This window comes from Ahaetulla prasina, chromosome 5 (genome assembly GCF_028640845.1).
Source record: "Ahaetulla prasina isolate Xishuangbanna chromosome 5, ASM2864084v1, whole genome shotgun sequence".
In the NCBI taxonomy this organism is placed as follows: Eukaryota; Metazoa; Chordata; class Lepidosauria; order Squamata; family Colubridae; genus Ahaetulla; species Ahaetulla prasina.
The window spans coordinates 41,970,537-41,991,410 of record NC_080543.1 but is presented as its reverse complement, the minus strand read 5'-3'; the positions used below and the strand labels follow the sequence as shown (position 1 = coordinate 41,991,410).

Genomic DNA, 20,874 nt, shown 5'->3' with positions numbered 1-20,874 from the left:
ACATCACTTCCAGAAGGACTTAGCCAAGCAAAATAGATATGGATCTAATATCCAGATGACCAAACTGTGGTAACAATTTGAAAACCCTTAATCTTACTGAGGTTTATTTCTATTCAAGGAAATGTGAAAATGGTATTCTCGTTCATTAACCCTCAATCAATGGTTCTTGTTTGGGGGCAAACCTATGTTCCTTGTCCATGTTCAGAGTTTCCTTGTATTAAAAAAATATATACTGACAATATTCCACCAGTAAACTATATGAACTTTCAGATCTTCTTTGTATATGTACCCTCACTGAAGTTATTATGCCAGAGTATGTCCTATTAAACCTACTGTGAGAAGTGATAGGCCTAGCTGAAGGTCAAGAAGATCAATAAGTTGGCCCTTATTAGAGCTTGGATGGGATGTCTCTAGGACAGTGGTTCTCAACCTTTATAGTGCTGCGACCCCTTTAATACAATTCCCCAAGAGGTGGCGACCCCTTTAATACAATTCCCCACGATGTGGCGACCCCAACCATAAAATTATTTTCATTTTGAATTTATCGCGCCTGAAGCCGTATTGGCTAGCGATCTGAACTGCTTACGATTGCCTTGACGATGGAGGCATTAAAGCGGAGACTCCTCCCCTATTAAGTTTATCGCGCCTGAAGCCAGATTAGGCTAGCGATTGGGCGTGATTGCAGCTGGTTTGAGAGAGAGACATCAGAGCAAAGATTTCTCTCTTTTTTAATTCATCGCGCCTGAAGCCGAATTCGGCTAGCGATTTGAAGAGCCTGCAGCTGGTTTGTGGAGTCAACCATTGGAGCACGATTCTTCGACTCGCAAGTATACTTCCCATATTTCCGATGGTCTTAGGCGACCCCTGGCAAATCGTCATTCGACCCCCAACAGGGTCCCGACCCACAGGTTGAGAACTGCTGCTCTAGGAAATACCAGACAATGCTGGGAAATGCCTAGAACTTCCTACTATTTCCAAGAAAACAACACAGAGCCATGTCTACTGTATGAAGTCACCTACTGTACAATTTACTTTTTGTTGTTGTTGTTAGTCATGAAGTCGTGTCCGACTCATCGCGACCCCATGGACAACATTCCTCCAGGCCTTCCTGTCCTCTACCATCCCCCGGAGTCAATTTAAACTCACACCGACTGCTTCAGTGACTCAATCCAGCCACCTCGTTCTCTATTGTCCCCTTCTTCTTTTGCCCTCAATCATTCCCAGCATTAGACTCCTCTCCAGCGAGTCCTTCCCTCTCATTAGGTGGTCAAAGTATTTTTTTTTACATTTCCATTAATCCACAGTGACATTACTTCTTATAGACATAGAGATATATTATGTGAAACTTCACCAATGAAAACAAAAGACCTAGACTTACAAGAATGATCATTCTGTTGATAAAGACCATCCTCTCATATTTATGTATAAGCATCTAGAGTTGAAACAGCAAGCAAAAGCCAATGCTTTACTTCTTTTTCTGATGCAAAAACCAGCCCCACCCCCTCAACCACAGCAGGAAGACACAAGAAACCTGTAAAGCAAAGTAGAACTACGTCACACCAATGTTGAATTGATCTTATGTGAGCAGTATGCTTAAGACAACCTAATTGATTTTCTCATACAAGGTTCTCACTAGGTTTTCTCCCCACCACCCATTGGCTGATGGATTTCACTAGTATGAAAGCCACTTCCTCAACAGGGTGCAACCTTAAGTTATGCCCAACGTGACTTTCACAGCTAAACTTATTGAAATGTTATTCAGTGGGAAAGAAGCTGAATGAGCCATTAAAGGCATGCTGTATTGAAAAAGTGAAGTGATACAGAGCTCTAGAAGGCATAGCTTTAGCAGAATTTTAAAAAACAGGGAAAAATTCAGAAACAATATCTATACCTATCACATCAGATACTGGTACAATTAGCACAGCCCCCCCCCCAAGCTCTGTGCTCTCCCCACTTCTCTTCTCTTTATATACCAATGACTGCATCTCTAACAATCCATCTGTTAAACTACTGAAGTTTGCAGATGACACAACAGAGATTGGTCTCATTTGAGACAATGATGAATCCACATACAGATGGGAGGTTGAACAACTAGCCTCACGATGTGACCAGAACAATCTGGAACTGAACACACTCAAAACCGTAGAAAGGGTGGTAGACTTTAGGAGAAACCCTTCCATACTTCCACCTCTTAAATAATACTAGACAACACAGTATCAAAAGTAGAGACTTTCGAATTTCTAGGTTCTTCCATATCGCAAGATCTAAAATGGACAGCTAACATCAAAAATGTCATCAAAAAAGGACAACAAAGAATGTTCTTTCTGCGCCAACTCAAAAAGCTCAAACTGCCTAAGGAGCTGCAGATACAGTTCTACAGAGGAATTATTGAATCTGTCATCTGCACCTCTATAACTGTCTGGTTTGGTTCTGCAACCGAACAAGACAGACACAGACTTCAGAGGATAATTAGAACGGCACAAAAAAACAATTGCTATCAACCTGCCTTCCATTGAGGATCTGTATACTGCACGAGTCAAAAAGAGGGCTGTGAAAATATTTACAGACCTCTCACATCCTGGACATAAACTGTTTCAACTCCTACTCTCAGAACGAATCTATAGAGCACTGCACACCAGAACAACTAGGCACAAGTACAGTTTTTTACCAAACGCCATCACTCTGCTAAACAAATAATTCCCTCAACACTGTCAAACTATTTACTAAATCTGCACTACTATTAATCCTCTCATCATTCCCATCACCCATCTCCTTCCACTTATGACTGTATAACTGTAACCTTGTTGCTTGTATCCTTACAATTTATATTGATATTGTTTCCTGACTGCTTATTTGTACCCTATAACTATCATTAAGTGTTGTACCTTATGATTCGTGATGAACGTATCTTTTCTTTTATGTACACTGAGAGCATATGAACTAAGACAAATTCCTTGTGTGTCCAATCACACTTGGCCAATAAAAAATTCTATTCTATTCTATTCTATTCTATTCTATTCTATTCTATTCTATTCTATTCACACTTTTGTTCCTAAAGGTTTATATCTAGCAGGAAAGAAATAATACAGAGATAACTTATGATGCTATTCTTTCAGTAATTCTTCCCCTTAAACTGATCCTTATATGCTGCTCTTCATATTTATTAATACAATAATTCTCTTTTCATTGTATTCTGCCTGCCTTTCTTTTTCAGCTTAATTGATTTCCCAGCCAACATTTATTTATTTTTTTCTTTTCATGTTATCCTCCTTTTTATCCTTTAAAAAAAAGAGTTTATAAAGGCTTACTTGTTTTCTTTTTTGATAAGGAGAAAATGCATTGCATTGAAAATAGGGACATATATCAATGCAGAATGGTGAACTAGAGGGCTCGTATCAAGAAGAATAGGATATATATTACATTAGATATATTTACAAACTGCATCAAGCCATAATATGTTGTGTTTTGGCTTAATCATTATGTGAACCCAGCAGTTGTGGTTATAAATCCAACCCTTGATTTCTATGAAGAAGAACCAATTCAAAATATGATTTAGAATTTGAAATGATCAGATGGATCAATATTTTTGACTTTAATCTGACCTTACCCTAAGCCTAACTAATTTATTAAAATATATTCCCAAAATTTATTTGGGCTACTCTATCTTATTTAAGAAGGGGACACAGTGGCTCAGTGGCTAAGATGCTGAGCTTGTCGATCAGAAAGTTCGGCAGTTCAAATCCCTAACACCGTGTAACAGAGTGAGCTCCCGTTACTTGTCCCAGCTTCTGCCAACCTAGCAGTTCGAAAGCACGTAAAAAATGCAAGTAGAAAAATAGGGACCACCTTTGGTGGGAAGGTAACAGTGTTCCATGCGTTTAGTCATGCTGGCCACATGACCACGGAATCGTCATCAGACAGTGCTGGCTCTTCGGCTTAGAAACAGAGATAAGCACCGTCCTCTAGAGTCGGGAATGACTAGCACATATGTGCGAGGGGAACCTTTACCTTTACCTTTATTTTATTTAAGACTCTCAGCAAAGGGGAAAAAAATGATTGGGATTAGTAAAAAAGAAAACTTTGGAATCAAATAAATATTCTTCTTTGATCTCTCACTAAAACTTGTTTATGTCTTAGTGCATTGCATGAGTCCAACTATTACATTTTTTTCAAGAAACGACAATTAAAATAAACTATGCCTTATTGCCGAGGTCTCTTATATCTTGGAGTAATCAACACTTTGAAATCTGAACCATTGTTACACTGATTACTCTGAGTACCTTCCCTAATATATGTTTCCAGTTCTAAAGTACAGGTTGTCTTCCACTTAAAACAGTTCACTTAATGACCGTTCAAAGTTACAACGGTGTTGAAAAAAGTAACTTATAACCGTTTTTCACACCTATGACCATTGCAGCATGTGATCAAAATTCAGACGCTTGGCAGATGACTCATATTTATGACAATTGCAGTATCCCAGGATCATGTGATCACCTTTTGCAACCTACTGACCAGCAGTCAATGGGGAAGCCAGATTCGCTCAACAACTTTGGCAAGAAAGGTCATAAAATGGGGCCAAATTCACTTCACTATTTCAGTTAATAATGAAGTTAGTAAATTTTGAATTCAGTTGTGCTCGTAAGTTGAGGACTACTTGTAGGTGTGATTTCTAGCTTCTTCTAAACTCCCAAGTTCTCTCCACATTTATGGTTTTATGAATAAAGGAGCAAACTTCCTAAGAATTAGGTTATAGATTCCTACCATTTTAAATTGGAACTTGCGAATTTCCTAATGTAAAAAAAGAAATAAAAGACCAGGTAAGTCATAAAACATGAGAAGCAGAGGTGGGTTTCAGCAGGTTCTGATCAGTTCTGGAAAACTGGTAGCAGAAATTTTGAGTAGTTCGGAGAACCAGTAATAAAAATTCTGACTAGCGCCGCCCCCATCTATTCTCTGCCTCCTGAGTCCCAGCTGATTGGGAGAAAAAGGGGATTTTGCAGTATCCTTCCACTAGACTGGGGTGGGAATGAAGATTTTACAGTATCCTTCCCCTGCCATGCCCACCAAGCCATGCCCACAGAACCGGTAGTAAAAAAATTTGAAACCCACCACTGATGAGAAGTGCCAGGAGGGATGTCTATGGGCACATATGAACTACGTTAGGTATCATGCTTGTTACCCAGATTTTAGCGCAATGTGAGAAGCCATTCTATAAAAACTTAAGTTGTTGTCCTTCACATTTACACTATCCCCACCACAAACATGCCCTAGCAATTATTATTATTATTATTATTATTTGTCATATCCCTCGGTACTGTCTTTCCCTTGTCCCTTTCCCATGCATGGGATAGTCATAAGGCTGTACCAAAGTTAAAACAGTATTTTCCTTTTATTCCATATTATCCACACAGTATATCAATATGTATCAAATCTGCTTTATAACTCTGGAGGAGCCCAGCATGGATTATTACTTTGTAGTAATGAAGGGGGTTTCCATATCTCAATATCACTAAGAGCTACACCACCAGGAGGATACATTGCCAGAAGGGTCAGCTATAGATAAGGGATCATATAAATATGATCCATTACATAAAGAAATTATAAGTCACCCTAACATATTCTATTAAAGGTAAATGTAAAGGTTCCCCTCGCACATATGTGCTAGTTGTTTCCAACTCTAAGGGGCGGTGCTCATCTCCGTTTCAAAGCCGAAGAACCAGCACTGTCCGAAGACGTCTCCATGCTCATGTGGCTGGCATGACTAAATGCCGAAGGTGCACGGAACGCTATTACCTTCCCACCAAAGGTGGTCCTTATTTTTTTACTTGCATTTTTTACATGCTTTCGAACTGCTATGTTGGAAGAAGCTGGGACAAGTAACAGGAACTCACCCCGTTACGTGGCACTAGGGATTCGAACCTCTAAACTGCCAACCTTTTGATTGACAAGCTCAGCGTCTTAGCCACTGCTCAATATATTCTATAATTAAAACCAAATGGACATTCACACCCAAAACAATGACAACAACATACTGGAGAATGAGCAGCATACAACAAGCAGGGGCAAATGTGAGACATGCTAGAGGTTATGATGTGGCTGGATTAAAAATGAAAGAATATCTGCTGATGTGGTCAGAGGCAAAAAGGAAACTCAGTGCTGCAGAGATCTATATTACTGGTACCTGAATCAAGACAAACCTGATATTGTCAGAGCAGAAATGTCAAGTTTCAATTCTGGGGTCAATGGGCCATACATGACATAGGAGAACCAGGTTTTCTATAATATTGAAAAAAATAGGAGGACATTAAGTACCCATAGTTATTTTTAAAAGGCACGTACTCTGTTACAGTTCCAAAAATTACTGGACAACGGGTATTTGGATGCTATTCAGGTATTTATGTCTTTGTTTTTAACATGTGTACAGCCACCCATCTTTCATTCACTTCTGGGTCACTCCCAATCAAAAATTGAAAGACATAAATACCTGAATAAATACAAATAATCATAATAACAAGTAGATATCTAACAGGAATCCAAGACAAGACAAGCAACATTACCATAATCCAAGTACATGTACATCTACACATACCGTGGAAGTTGAATGACTCTAGCATTACTTGTAAGATCGTCGTGACAGATCTCTAAAACAAATCATACTAATGAACAGCAGTTGGAATGATAAAGTTGGAAGCAATCTAGCATCTGGAATAGCAGGAAATTTTAGTCTATGAAAGGCAAGCACACAAAGTTCTGGTATATCTAAATAAGCAATGCAAAGAAACTTAAGATAATAATTAAATGGAAAAGGTATTGATTTCAGAAAAAATCCAAAATCAAGATATTCTTTTAGGAAAAAGTGGGCTCAATAAATGATTTAGTTGGTAATCCGGAGCCGGTTTGATACAGTGAAAAAATTGCTGGGCTAGAAATCAGGAAACTGTGAGTTCTTGGCATCCCTTTAGCATGAAAGCCAGCTGGGTTAGTCATTCTCTCTCAGTTCAGTTACCTCATAGGTTTGTTGTAGGAAAAAATAGGAATATTGCATATGTTTGCAGTTTTGAGTTATATAATTGTAATGAATTATTAGAATTATAAATAATAATTAAATATATAATTTATGAAATAATGAACCGATTGGAGAAAAAGACAAAAAGAAGAGACATGAATACATGGAAGAATTATATAGAAATATCCCCAAATCAATGGTATCTATAAACATTTGAATACTGAACCATAGCCAGACATTTTTAAAAATGAAATTCAATTGGTTCTAAAAATAACAACATAGCCGCAGGGGACGGTGACAAAATGGATTTGCTTTGGGTTCCCTAAATTAAGCATTTTCATTTAGCAAGACTCAGGAGGCAGCATACAAGAAAAAAGCAACAAATAATAACAGAGAAAGAAAGAGCCCCAATTTATAATGTACTGTATTACATCACATATTAGGCACCTATAGAAAAACATTACTGAATTGGAACAATTTATTTCCATCTAGCATAGAAAACAGCTTTGTTTAGTAAATGTGTTCCTACCCTAATGTGATCCTTTGCAGCTATTTTGTGTATTGTGTACAACTCCAGTAAATAATTTTTAGGTATCTCATTAATTTCATTAAGATTTTCAACTCTGTACATCAATAGCCACCATTACATTTGTCAAACAAAAGAGTGGCTTTTGTTTTGCCAAAATACTTCAATGTATGTGATATAAAGGACTTATTCAACCTTTTCAAAAGACAGCCAGGATTTCTCTTAAAAATTATTAAAAAAGCTTCCAATGACTGATGATTTTTAGTTTTGCACAGATGGTGTTGCATTTATGCTACGTGTACGAGAGATATTGTGTGTATCAAAAAAGAGTTGGAGGAAGAATCTGCAGCTGCAGGTGCAAGCAAGATCAGAGAGCAAAATCTGCAAATACAGAGATCTGCATTTGGAAAGGACAGACTTGACATCAACAAGGGTAAATCAAGACAAAGGTGCCGTCAAATCAACAACATCAAGAAATCCTCTGACAATAGCACATTAGTACTACTACCCTTTAAAGAGCACATGGACGCCAGGATATCTTAAGGTCGGCATGTAATAGAAGTCAAATAGCTGTTGAACTTAGCAGCTAAATATAGAATTACAGCATCCTCAAATCATACATTAATTAATGGAGTTATAAGATAATATAGACTACTTTGACATGCTCCCTGGTGCATTTTATGAGTGGTAATTATCTAGAGTAACAAATGACCAATCGAGTCAGAATATAATACAATGATCCCTCATCCCACCTTCTCAAACGTATAGAGATTCTTTTGAGGATTAAATAATGGCTCTAGCATATTGTAGACTACCATGACGTGAAAATCAGAGACTGGTGATTTTGATATTGGCAGCCTTGTGTAAAACTTTCCTGATTTATATTGTGGCACCAGGTAGGATGCAGTACTCTCCTCTCCCTGCAGCTATCCATCATCTTCTCACCTTAAACAGAATAATTACAGAGGAATTATTGAGTCTGTCATTTGTACTTCTATAAGAGTTTGGTTTGGTACAGCAACTAAACAAGACAGGTACAGACTACAACAGATAGTTAGGATTGCAGAAAAAACTGTTTGAACCAGCCTGTCTTTCATAGAAGATCTGTATATTGCATGGGTCAAAAGGAGGCTGAGAAAGTAACTAGAGACCCCTCATGTCCTGGACACAAACAGTTTCAACTCCTCCTTTGGAGTGCCACTTTAGGGCACTACATGCCAAAACAACTAAACATAGGGCAAGTTTTTTTCCCTGATGCCATCATTCTGCTGAACAATTAATCCTCACAGTTCTATCTTATGTCTAAATATATTCACCCATGTTATATGGCTGTAGTATTATTATTATCCTTCTCATCTTCTCTACTACCCCCTCTTATTAGTATCATCATGATTATTATTACTTTGTTGTGTTTGCATGTACACTGAGAGCTTCTGCACCAGAGACACATTTTTTGTTTGTTTGTTTTACATTTATACCCCGCCCTTCTCCGAAGACTCAGGGTGGCTTACAATGTATAAGGCAATAGTCTCATTCTATTTGTATTTTTTTTTTTACAAAGTCAACTTATTGACCCCCCAACAATCTGGGTCCTCATTTTACCTACCTTATAAAGGGTGGAAGGCTGAGTCAACCTTGGGCTGGGCTCGAACCTGCAGTAATTGCAGGCTTTGTGTTCTAATAACAGGCTTCTCTATTGCCTGAGCTATCCCGGCCCACATATTCCTTATGTGTCTAATCACATTTGGCCAAATAAAGTATTCCATTCCATTAAACTAGAAGATGTGGTTACATTAGAATTTCACTGCATATTTTTATTAGCACAATACCTCTTAAACACTACTTTGAAATATTTTACAGCTGTTAGACGGATCAGACAGGTGAGAATTATACCTGTAATAGAGCTTTACTTAACTAGCAAAAATATTGTAAAAGTTAATATTCAGTGATTCCATTATCTTAAACAAACATTGAGACCAAGCTTGCTGTAGTGGTGAAGGTATCTCAAGCTAAAAACTGGAAGACTGTGAATTCTAGTCCCACTCTAAGTACAAAATAGATGGGTGACCTTCACCCAATCATGTCTCTGAATCCTAGGTAAAAGGCAGTGGCAAACCACTTCTTAAAAACTTTGCCAAGAAAACTGCCAGGAGTTGTCCAGTCAATCTCCAAGAATCAGATACAATTGAACTTATTACCCTATTACCCTACTGAAAGTTCATAATGATAGTACCAAGCTAGCTAGAAAATGTAAATGCTATTGTTATGCTGGAACAGATCTACACAATGTCCATTCAGCATACTTTTATTTGAATCCGGCTTTTACTAACTATATTTTTCTTTGCAGCACTTGATATTTTTAAGTACACCATCACTCATTTCAAAATTAATAAAAAGACTTGGTGTTGGCATCTATCTCCTTATGGGAATTGAAGCAAAGGATTAGTGCAGAACAATTAAAGATGTAACACAGATCCGGATGAGATGGGTGCAGGTAATCATTACAAATGTTAACTCATCTAAATAAAACCTTCACTTAACAAAGATCACTAGTTTACTGAGCAGAATTTCCATTATTTTTGCTCTTTTCAATAGATTTCCAGCAGTCACTTCTGTCAATGGGTATTCGCTGCCCCACCTCAGTTCTAACACAATCACTAAATGAAACTAAGAAAACAACCTCCTGAGTGGACCAAACTGGTATGAAATAATAAACAGGCTAATCCTAGATTAACTAGGTAAGTGTGGGTGGTTTCATTTGAAATGACAATACTGTTTGTCATCCATTTTCTATGAAAGAGTTTATTATAGAAACAAATATTTTCCACTGACTCTTGAGGAAAGTAGCCAGAGACAAAAATACAGAAGTCTCAGTAAACAAAGAATAAAGCAAAGGAAGGAGGGGAAAAATGACCTTTTCATTGTAAAAACAGCACGTCACCTGGGTAATTTTTTCTCACTGCTTAGTGTACATATTACAAATCACTAGAAAAATGTAAACTGCACCAACAAATAGATGACATGTGGAAAGCAATTATAAGAAACACACAAAATTGTGAATTTCTATTTACAGTACGTACCTAAAAGTAACACCCATTGCCTTTTTATGAGAAGTTACAGTAAGGATTGCTCATAAGTATTTATTTTTTATTTATTCATTTATTTTGTCACAACAGTATATATAAGCATAAGCATGAAAGTAACTATATAATATATAAGCATATATATATATATATAAGCATAAGCATGCAATAACTATATTAATTGGATATAATGAAAGAAAACAATAGGACAGGAACGGTAGGCACGTTTGTGCTCTTATGCACGCCCCTTACGGACCTCTTAGGAATGGGGTGAGGTCAATAGTAGACAGTTTTTGGTTAAAGCTTTGGGAATTTTGAGAAGAGACCACAGAGTCAGGTAGTGTGTTCCAAGCATTAACAACTCTGTTACTGAAGTCATAATTTCTGCAATCAAGATTGAAGCGGTTAACATTAAGTTTAAACATTATTTATGCTTTAGTAATAATTAATAATAATTAATAATTAAATTAAATTAAATAATAATTAAGTAATTATTAATTAATTATTAATAAATAAATAATAATTATTATTATTATTTATGCTTTAATAATAATTAACATTATTTATTATTTATGCTTAAGCATAAAAAGTTTAAGTTTAAGCATAAAAAGAGATATGGCTGCTTTAAAAAGCTACTGTGCTTGTACTCCTATGAGTTCCAAATGATATTTTCTGCATCATTTTCAAAACATGCAGAGTTTGATGTATTTCCTTGTATATATTTTACTACTTTTTTATTTACACTTTTTTGATGTTTATCACTTAAATAACTCTGTAATCTGTTTGGGAAAATATAGCATGAATTAAAAAAAAACACCACTTATGGACACTGATACATGAATGATTATGTAATCATGTTTTTTTTCTTCTGTGTGAATGTCAAATTTGTTACAGAGGCTGCTCGAACCCCTGAACACAAATTTCAGAGGCAAAATTCTGCTGCATTTATAATGAAATTTAACAGCAAATATTGGAACCATGGTCTAGTTCGTGGTTTCATTTCACTATACTCCAACCTTTTTCCATTATATATAATTTTAGCTAAATTATGTATGCTAAGAACAGTTAATCCTATAAGTGCAATTCTGATTAAATGCTTGATGAAAGCAGGTAACAGCTAGCCAGAAATTTATTATTCATTATTAATCCTTATTGTGTGAAAAATTACTACAATTATTACTACAATTTTCAATATATTTTCATGGTTTCTTATTGTAATAAGTCAGGCCCTTAAAATATTAGACTTGTAATCTTTCCAAGGAACTCCACTAGTTAAATTCAAATTGGTCTTGCAGGAATGTTTCTCTTCTATAAGAGATGCTTTAGACTAAGCATGGCCCACAGGCTACATGAGGACCTGGACAGTTAGTAATCAGTGTCCACAAGATTGCAATATAAATAGTTTTTTTTTAAAAAAAGAAGAAGTTTGTTATTCATATACATTAACTATATTATATATATTTATATGCAGTCCAAGACAATTTCTCTTCACTCAATGCAGCCCATGCAAGCCAAAGTTTGGACACCCATTCTTTACAGCCTTATACTAAAGTTTTTTGCAAAAAGAAAAAAAAAGTATACTTCATTCATATATTTACTTCATTTGCCTTTCGACTTTTATAACGTCTTGCATGAAATTTTATTACTTTAATTCAGGACTGTCAAACTTGCAGCCCGTGGGCCGGATGCGTCACACACTGCCCACACCCGTGCCTGGTTTAGCGAATGGGGAAAAAGTTATGATATGTCACGTGCAGTGGTGACCAGTAGTAACGGCAATGGGAGGGTCTGCCCACCTGCCTGGACGTTATCAAATATGATGTGCGCATGTGCAGAAGGACGCACATTCCCATTGCGAACCGGTAGCGAAGGCAAGTGGAACCCATCCCTGGTCATGTGACGCCGCCATGCAACACAAGTTTGACACCTCTGTTTTAGATAGTATCTAAAGCTAAATTGCACATTTCTATGTCAAGTTTCTATATCATTTGTTATTGGTCAATAACAATACAATTGAAAATTATTCATGAACATATCCAATAAATATCCTTTTCTTAATATATTTTATTTTCAAATGATTTTAATCAAATAGTGATTAGATGTAAGTAATTTAGCTCCATTTGAAAAGAAAGCAAAAATAAATTGAAATTAATATTAATTAAGATTTAGCGGTTTTTCTCTAATCTGCCTAGTATAATGAATATTACAAGAAATGTTACACATAACTTTCACCATCGTGTTTAATCTCTTGTAATAAATAGATCTGATGAAGGGATCTTGTCTATCAAAGCTGTAGTTTTACTATACATGAAAAATATCAAGCAATTTAGAAACTTCTCATCTTTAAAGAACTATGACTGCAACCCATGAATGCATAAATAGCCTCAATTCTCAGTTATAAAGGCAGCATGGTTTACCCCAGTGCCAAAGAGCCTAGAGCCCTCAAAATGGGGAAGGTGATTGGGAATTATAGTTCCATAAAAAACTTAGAATTAGAGATTACTGCCATCCCCTTTTCAACTAATCAGTGTATAATTATGGTATTAGTCACTGGTTTTAAAAATAGGAGAAACAAAGCCAGATTTAATTTTTATTTATTACAAATAGATGCCATAACATCATTCTTGCCCATTTTAATCCTTAGATCAATAAAGAGAATCGAGATGGTCATAGATCACCCTAAACCATGATGTTATACAACATGGTAAACCTAAATTAAATCATGTGTCCAAGTGCTTAATACAGGTAGTCCTCGAGTTACGACCATAATTTCTATTGTTAAGTGAGACATTTGTTAAGTGAGTTTGGTCCCACCTTATGATCTTTCTTGCATTATTGCACAGTTATTAAGTGAATCACTGCAGTTGATAAGTTAGTAACCTGGTTGTTAAGTGAATCTGGTTTCCCCATTGACTTTGTCGGAAGGTCGCAAAAGGGAATCACGTGACCCCAGGACATTGCAGCCATCATACACAGGAACCAGTTGCCAAGCATTTGAATTTTGATTATGTAATCATGGATATGCTGCAAAAGTCATAACTGTGAAAAACGGTCATCAGTCACTTTTTTCAGTGCCATTGTAACTTTAAATGGTCACTAAATGAACTGTTGTAAGTCAAGAACTACCTGTATAAGATTTGAACTTATGTCTATCAGGCCTAGCCTCCCATGTCTAGAAGGAATTCGAAAAGTCTAAAAGGAATTACTTCCAGAGAAATTTATATCAAATATAACCCAAGAAACTGTATTTAGGTTAAATACAGGTAGTCCTCAACTTATGACCACAACTGAACTCAAACATGATGTTGCTTAAGTGAAAAAAATGTGTTCAATGAGTTTTGCCTCATTTTAATGACTTTTCTTGGCACATTTGTTAAGTGAATCACGGCAGTCATTAAATTAATAACACAGTTGTTAAGTGAGTCTGGTTTTCCCATTGACTTTGCTTGTCAGAAGGTCACAAAAGTGATCACTTTACCCTGGAGCATTGCCACCGTTATAAATGTGAGTCAGTTATCAAGCATCCAAATGTAAATAGCATGATCATGGAGATGCTGCAACACTCATAAGTGTAAAAAATGGTCATAAATCACTTTTTTTCAGTGCTGTTGTAACTTCGAACGGTCACTAAGTGAACTGTTGTAAGTCAAGGGCTACCTGTAAATCTAACAGATTTCCCAAAAACCAAGTTCATAAAATTTGCATTGATAAATAAATTTACTTAAAATAAGAATGATAGTTTTCATTGATTCCCTAACAAGATTCAGCCTGGATCTATCTTTCAATTTTCATAATCCAGTAACAATATTAATTTTAGCTATTGATTTTTTAATTTGTAAAATATTTGTCCAATAAATTATTGTTAAAAATGGGGATTCGTTTCCTATTGTCTGTTGCTTTATTCTTATATCTTGTTTTGTATCTCTTGTTCTATATCTCGGTTGCTTATTTTGATTGCCTACCTTTAAACAACAAAAACAAGAACAATACTTTTTTTACATTTCTATTATTTGTTTATGACTGTTTTGTAATTATATTGCTGTGATTTTAAAATAATGCTGCACAAAACTGATCTCCTGTCAATTAGAAATAATTGAATTAATTTTTTTTTATTATGACCTTTAGCCAATCAATTAAAACTGTAATGGTATACAATAGTTTATTTTTTAAACGAAAATAGTAAGTGAGCAGCATACAGGTAATTTTTATTTAGCAACTATAATTAGGTTTAGTTATGCAAAGCAGTCACTAAGTGAAAAATCATGCGGTCGTGACTGTGGTTACAATTTTACTTCAGTTTCTTTGCTTTATGACACCAGAAGGATTGATCTCAAAACAGCCAGGTGAGCCCAAATGATGGGGAAGTTCTCTGGAACTCAACTCATGAAGAAGCTGGAAAAAAGGGGAAATCTTATAGGTCTTTTTCCTCACTCCCACAGTCTTTGGAATGCTCACCCTGGCACTGGGTTAAATAGCAAGAAGAGAAAGGATGTTTGTATTTACCTTCTTTGGAGAGGAAGGGATTACAAGAGAGTAAGCAGGCACAGAATGGAGAATTCATATCAAAGGGAATGTGCTAACCCTAGGATACTGATGACTATGAGCTACCAGCTGCTTAAAAAGCAAAAGAAAACCTTTAGTGTGAATCTTATTAGGGTCATGTCAATTTCAGACAGCAGCTGACAGCAGTCTTGTAATCTATTGCTTTAATTAAGATCAAACAGTTGAACTTGTTAATTTGCAGTTAGCACTTTTTAGGGATGCATTACACAGTGGAGAACAGCTGCTCATAAACAGCTTGCTAGTTTAGGCAATCTCTGTTTGGTGTGGGAAGAGAAAAATGGGCCAAGACAATGCATGCTAACTGACACGTAATTACAAAGGAATAAATAGAGATATTGGTCGTAAAGTTATTTTTTCATCACCACTGTGATTGCAAATGGTCTTTGTGGCAATCATTAAATGAGGACTGTCTGTAGTAAGATAACATGCCATAAGAATTTTACAGTATCTGTGAAATTATCCATTATCCTTTTAAAACTCGAATATTTTTACAATCATTACAGATAAACTCTACTGAACATTGTAAGATTTTCTTAAATACTTCAAGGTGAGGAGTTTCTTATATCAAAATGATTGGACCTTGAGTTTGATGTAATGTAAAGTAGTACCGTAGTATTCTATAGAATGTCACAAAGAAGAGAGAATTCTGAATAAAAAACCTTCTATGACAATACTAATACCCAATATAATAGCTAACTTAAATTTTAAATTGCAAAGCAAAATAATAGATTTTGAAAAAAAAATTTAATCAGAATTCTCTATAAAGTTTAAAAATGTCAGAAGTCTTAAGATCAGCACAATTATGTACAACTTAAAAATAATTATTGCTATATTACAATAATAAACAGCAGTCACGTTTTAAGGAGACTTATTTCTCCTAACTGATTGCACTTAACTATTGTTTAATTGTGTCTTCAAACCAAATCCGTCCTGTAACAAGCGTTGTTCAACATGATTCAGCCTAATGTAAAATTCATGGTGCCCTTCCACACAATAAACTCTGCTTCTCTGGGATGTAAATCACCAATGTAATAACTGGACAAGTACTCAAGAATGCGGAGCTAATAATAATCACACTATGCCAGCTAAGACTTAAAATTCTGCAAGATGTAATCCAAACACAACTAAAGGGAAATCAGTTGGAGAAGGCTGTAAATTCAGATTCCTTCAAATGCTGTTGCTAAAATTCAAGTAAATTCCGTATTTCAAAATCAGAAGCAAAATAGACATGTGTAAATCCAAACAGTCTCCATTTAGAAACTTGTCAAAAGTGCTTTTAAATAAAGAAAACTAAAATCAATCTTAATATTTTATGGAAAGAAGGTTAGAGAGACAGAAACTTAAAATATTAAAAATATTACTTTCTTTGGTTCATTTTAGCTTTTGAGAAATCTATATATTTAATTCATAATTGTTGGGCATTTAATTTTCCTCGTGGCATGTGTTCTGTTATTAATTGCTACCAATGCCTTCCATTGAGGACCTGTATACTGCACGAATCAAGAAGAGGGCCGTGAAAATATTTACAGATCCCTCACATCCAGGACATAAACTGTTTCAACTCCTACCCTCAAAACGATGCTATAGAGCACTGCACACCAGAACAACTAGACACAAGAACAGTTTTTTCCCGAAGGCCATCACTGCTAAACAAATAATTCCCTCAACATTGTCAAACTATTTACTAAATCTGCACTACTATTAATCTTCTCATCGTTCCCATCACCAATCTCTTTCCACTTATGACTGTATGACTGTAACTTTGTTGCTGGTAACCCTTATGATTTATATTGATATATTGACCATCATTTATGTTGTAAATGTTGTACCTTGACGAAGGTATCTTTTCTTTTATGTACACTGAGAGCATATGCACCAAGACAAATTCCTTGTGTGTCCAATCACACTTGGCCAATAAAAAATTCTATTCTATTCTATTAAGTAAAGAGAAGATTTTAAATGAGGTAGAAATTTAGGTAATACAATGAATATTCAAAGAGAAATTGTAGAGTTTATATTTTATAATACTTAGGATTTAAGACAATTATTTTTAATTGGCTAATCTTCAGGACTGAATAAAGTCAACAAAATACAAAGAATGTTTCATTTCTAAGTACATAATTGAGTAGAGAAGAATCCATAGTAGATCATATTGATAATTGAAAATAAATTTAATGAAGCCCATTATTTCTCCATTTTTTCTGAGGCACTAACGAATTCAGAAACTATCATGCTTTACTTGTGAGATATTTGTGTATAAGAAATGTACACTAAACTGCAATCCCTACGAAGTTTAATAGGGCTTATTTTTGTGTTGTCTTAAAGGACCATTTTTTTCCAGCATTCATTTTTAGTTCTAGGCAAGAAACACAACTGAAGGATCACTTTTCTCAAAGAAAAATAAAGTTATGAGATTTCCTTAATTTATCTTCTTGCGTGGCATGGATCAGTTTTAGAAAATTTAAATCTACAGTATCCTTTACAAAAGCAGCCACTTTCACATGGTAATGTGCAAAAGAGGTTATGATAGCTTACATCTGGAATAAGTATTAGGTAGGAATTGTCTGAATTGTTTAAAATTAATTCAAATAATCAAAACACCTTTCAGTATTTTCTCTAGTTTTGTTTTCTAAATAAAAGTTTAAATAGAACACTGGTAGTAACAGGCAATCATATACTGTATATAAAGCAGAACATCTGCAGGTGGGTTAAGAGAGCTACTAAAAGAAGGGCTAGGAAGTTCAAAATTCCCTCTCTTCCTCTATTGCAGTCAAGTCTCACAAAGATCCTGGTAGCACAGAATAGCACACAAACGTGTTAATCCTGATCAGCAGAAATGGCAATACAATGCAGAAAAGAGAAGGAGACTTCACCACACAGGGCTTGAAAGCTATAGCCTTGTATAATAAATTATTAAATTAATCCCAAACCTTTTGAATAATAATCTCCGTCTGTGTATCTGAGTCCCTCCCTCCCTTCCCCCTCCCTCTCTCTCTCACACACAAAGGTACACACACATCTCAAAGTACCTAAAGAATGTCAATTTTTTTTGGCATTTCAAAAAGCAAAATCGCATAAATGTTACTCATCTTCCTTGCCAATAAAAATACAATAATACTATAATCAATAATTTCCTGTTTTTTATGGTATCCAAAATCAGCTGTTTGAAATAGCCATTTTGCTGTAATAGTACAGCTAGTCCTATCAATTATATGTACACACATACAAGACTGTCAATATGTTCATTTAGAAAACTCAGTTTTTAATATAACCTCCCTACGAAAGACATCTAGTGTCTTACTGAAATAAAAATAATTAATTATGCATACAGTAAATCTAATATGCCTAATATTCCACAAAGATTGTTTGTAGATTAACACAATAAATATGACTTTATGTTGAAAAATACTTCATTTCCTTGCAATGATAGAGTATTTTTTTAACTAAGGAACACTATTGTGTTCATATATTAGTGAATTACATGGTGAAATAGTATACAACACTTATATAAACAGCTACGTATGTCAACACTGTATTGTCTACAAAGCTTATTTTTTCTTATGATCAGGAACTATTTCCATAAAAAATATATTTAGCAATTTAATAGTCAATTATTATATATTAAGATCAATTTTAATAAGTTATATATTTAATATATTTGATATATATTTGATAATTGGTTAGCAATGATGAGGAAACTTGACAAAGTTAAAAGACAACATCTGAACTAAAGTTTACCACACAACACTATGTTCATATTCTTCTCTCTGCAGCTATATCACTATAGACTGAAGGTGTTTTCCAGTAGAAAACATCTTTGAAGTCTAACATTTTATATTTTCTTTCCAAAAGGTTTGTATATGATATTGCTTTGATGTTTAGAGGGACAAAGTATTTGAAAACCTATCTGGATGCATCCAAAGTCTACCCTTTAAGATGCAATAGTTTTCAAGACTTGTCGATATAATTTTAATCAATAATTTTAGTAAGCAAAACTAATAACATTTAGTCTTAAAAAATTAGAAATTCAAAAGCTGATTTTTTAATTGGAGAGCAATAATATCCAAATTATTACAATACATAGAAGGCATAATGTACTGATGAAATATATTCCATTTGTTCCTGGCTATTATATTTTCTTCTTCAATTTTGGACTGATATGTGTCTTGGATTAAGAGGGCATTATGTTGCAATTCATAAAATCATGAGAGAGAGAAAGAATATGCATTTGTGTTTTACTTACTGTATTGCCATGTAAAATGAACATTTAAAAATAGAAGCCTGTAAAGAAAACTAACTTGCACTGGTTGGAATTGTTACAATGGTACCACTCAACATGTAACACATACAATAGGAATAATCTTAGTATAGGTAAAAAGTTAACATGTTTTGTTTTCTTTGCTTTCAGGACACGCAAACAGGACACACTAATAAAGAATGTAAGATGTTTGCATGCAACTTCTGTATAATGTTGATCATGAAAGTAAAGGAATAAAATTTGACCCTTTTAACTTCTGTTTGTTTTAAATGTTATCCAGCTCTCTTATAAAGAAAATGAAAAGTTAAAACTGAATAGTCTAGAAATGCAATTTAAATAAAAATTTCTGATGTATTTTTAAAACAAATGAATACATCTATGATCTTTTATGTAGGTTAACCTGTTTTTAAAATTTGCAGCATAATTCTAGGCATATTTATTAAAAAAATCCATTATGTCCACTGGGATTATTCAAGATGTGTCCATTGGATTTCAACTATAGAAATGCTAAGGGTTTAAAATGTTGCATCACAGAAGTACGTAGTGTTTAACAAGGAGATTTATTATTTTTCCATAGTTATTCTCACTGTGTTCAGTACTTATGTCTGTATAATATTTAGTCTAAACCTGCAAAATATTACATGTTCATTCTTTTTATTCATCCCTAATATAAGTATGTTCTGTTTTTTGTAAACCTCCAAGTGCTACATTGATTAATACATTGTATGCCTGAGACAATACCATCATAATCAATTGATTTGTAAGAAGTGAGAGATGTATCTTTTGAGTAACAGTAAGGTCATATATTTCCCTGATAAAATATAATACATTACAGTGACAATTCCCATTGACAGATTATGGGTAGTCTTTCTCTCATGAATAATAAACACTAATAGTAAATTATTCTGGAGAAGGGCACTATTAATAGATGGACAGCAATGCCAAAAAATACCCTTTATAGTCCAATATTGTTTGCAAATGGAAGCAGGCTCACATGGCTTCCAGGCCAAAACCACAAGTCATTAAAATGTTTTTTAATCCATCTGCCAGCCCAGCTCTTCTCTTCATCAGGTGATAAAGCTTTGCCTTATGAAAAGCACTGATCCAAGGTGATGGAATTTGAACAAAATGCGGAGCTGATTTTTAACAAGGAGACGTAGCAAGTTTACACAGAGATTTCCTTCCTGGTACAAAGAGAATATGACATGCAAGAAAAACTTGCTCTTTCCTCCATTTCGGGGAAGACAAAATTTTAAAATCGTTTCTTAGAATATGAAAAGCCTATCTTACCTGCAATTGGGAGCAAAGCCTGAAGGATGGCTTTGATAAGTATTCCTTTCAGCTTCATTTCCCCCCCCAAGGTTGTAAGCCAGTTGGGGATGAAGAAGAAGGCTGAAGACCACAATTGAACAAGTAGCAGGACAAGAAACAGACAAGA

At 34.9% G+C, this 20,874-nt stretch overlaps 1 protein-coding gene across 2 annotated transcripts in view; it reads right to left on the bottom strand.

The window, feature by feature from the left end:
- Nucleotides 1-20,874, bottom strand: part of CD247 (CD247 molecule) — a 33,374-nt gene extending 12,500 nt beyond the window's left edge. The window contains exons 1-2 of one of the 2 annotated variants that reach the window (XM_058185904.1): nt 20,727-20,859; nt 6,198-6,276 (exon numbers count right to left, since the gene is read on the bottom strand). In XM_058185904.1, the coding sequence (XP_058041887.1) occupies nt 6,198-6,255 (58 nt within the window). In that variant the 5' untranslated portion in view covers nt 6,256-6,276; nt 20,727-20,859. Of the gene's footprint in view, nt 1-6,197; nt 6,277-20,726 lie in introns of both variants that reach the window. The other variant, XM_058185903.1, reaches the window with a different exon arrangement.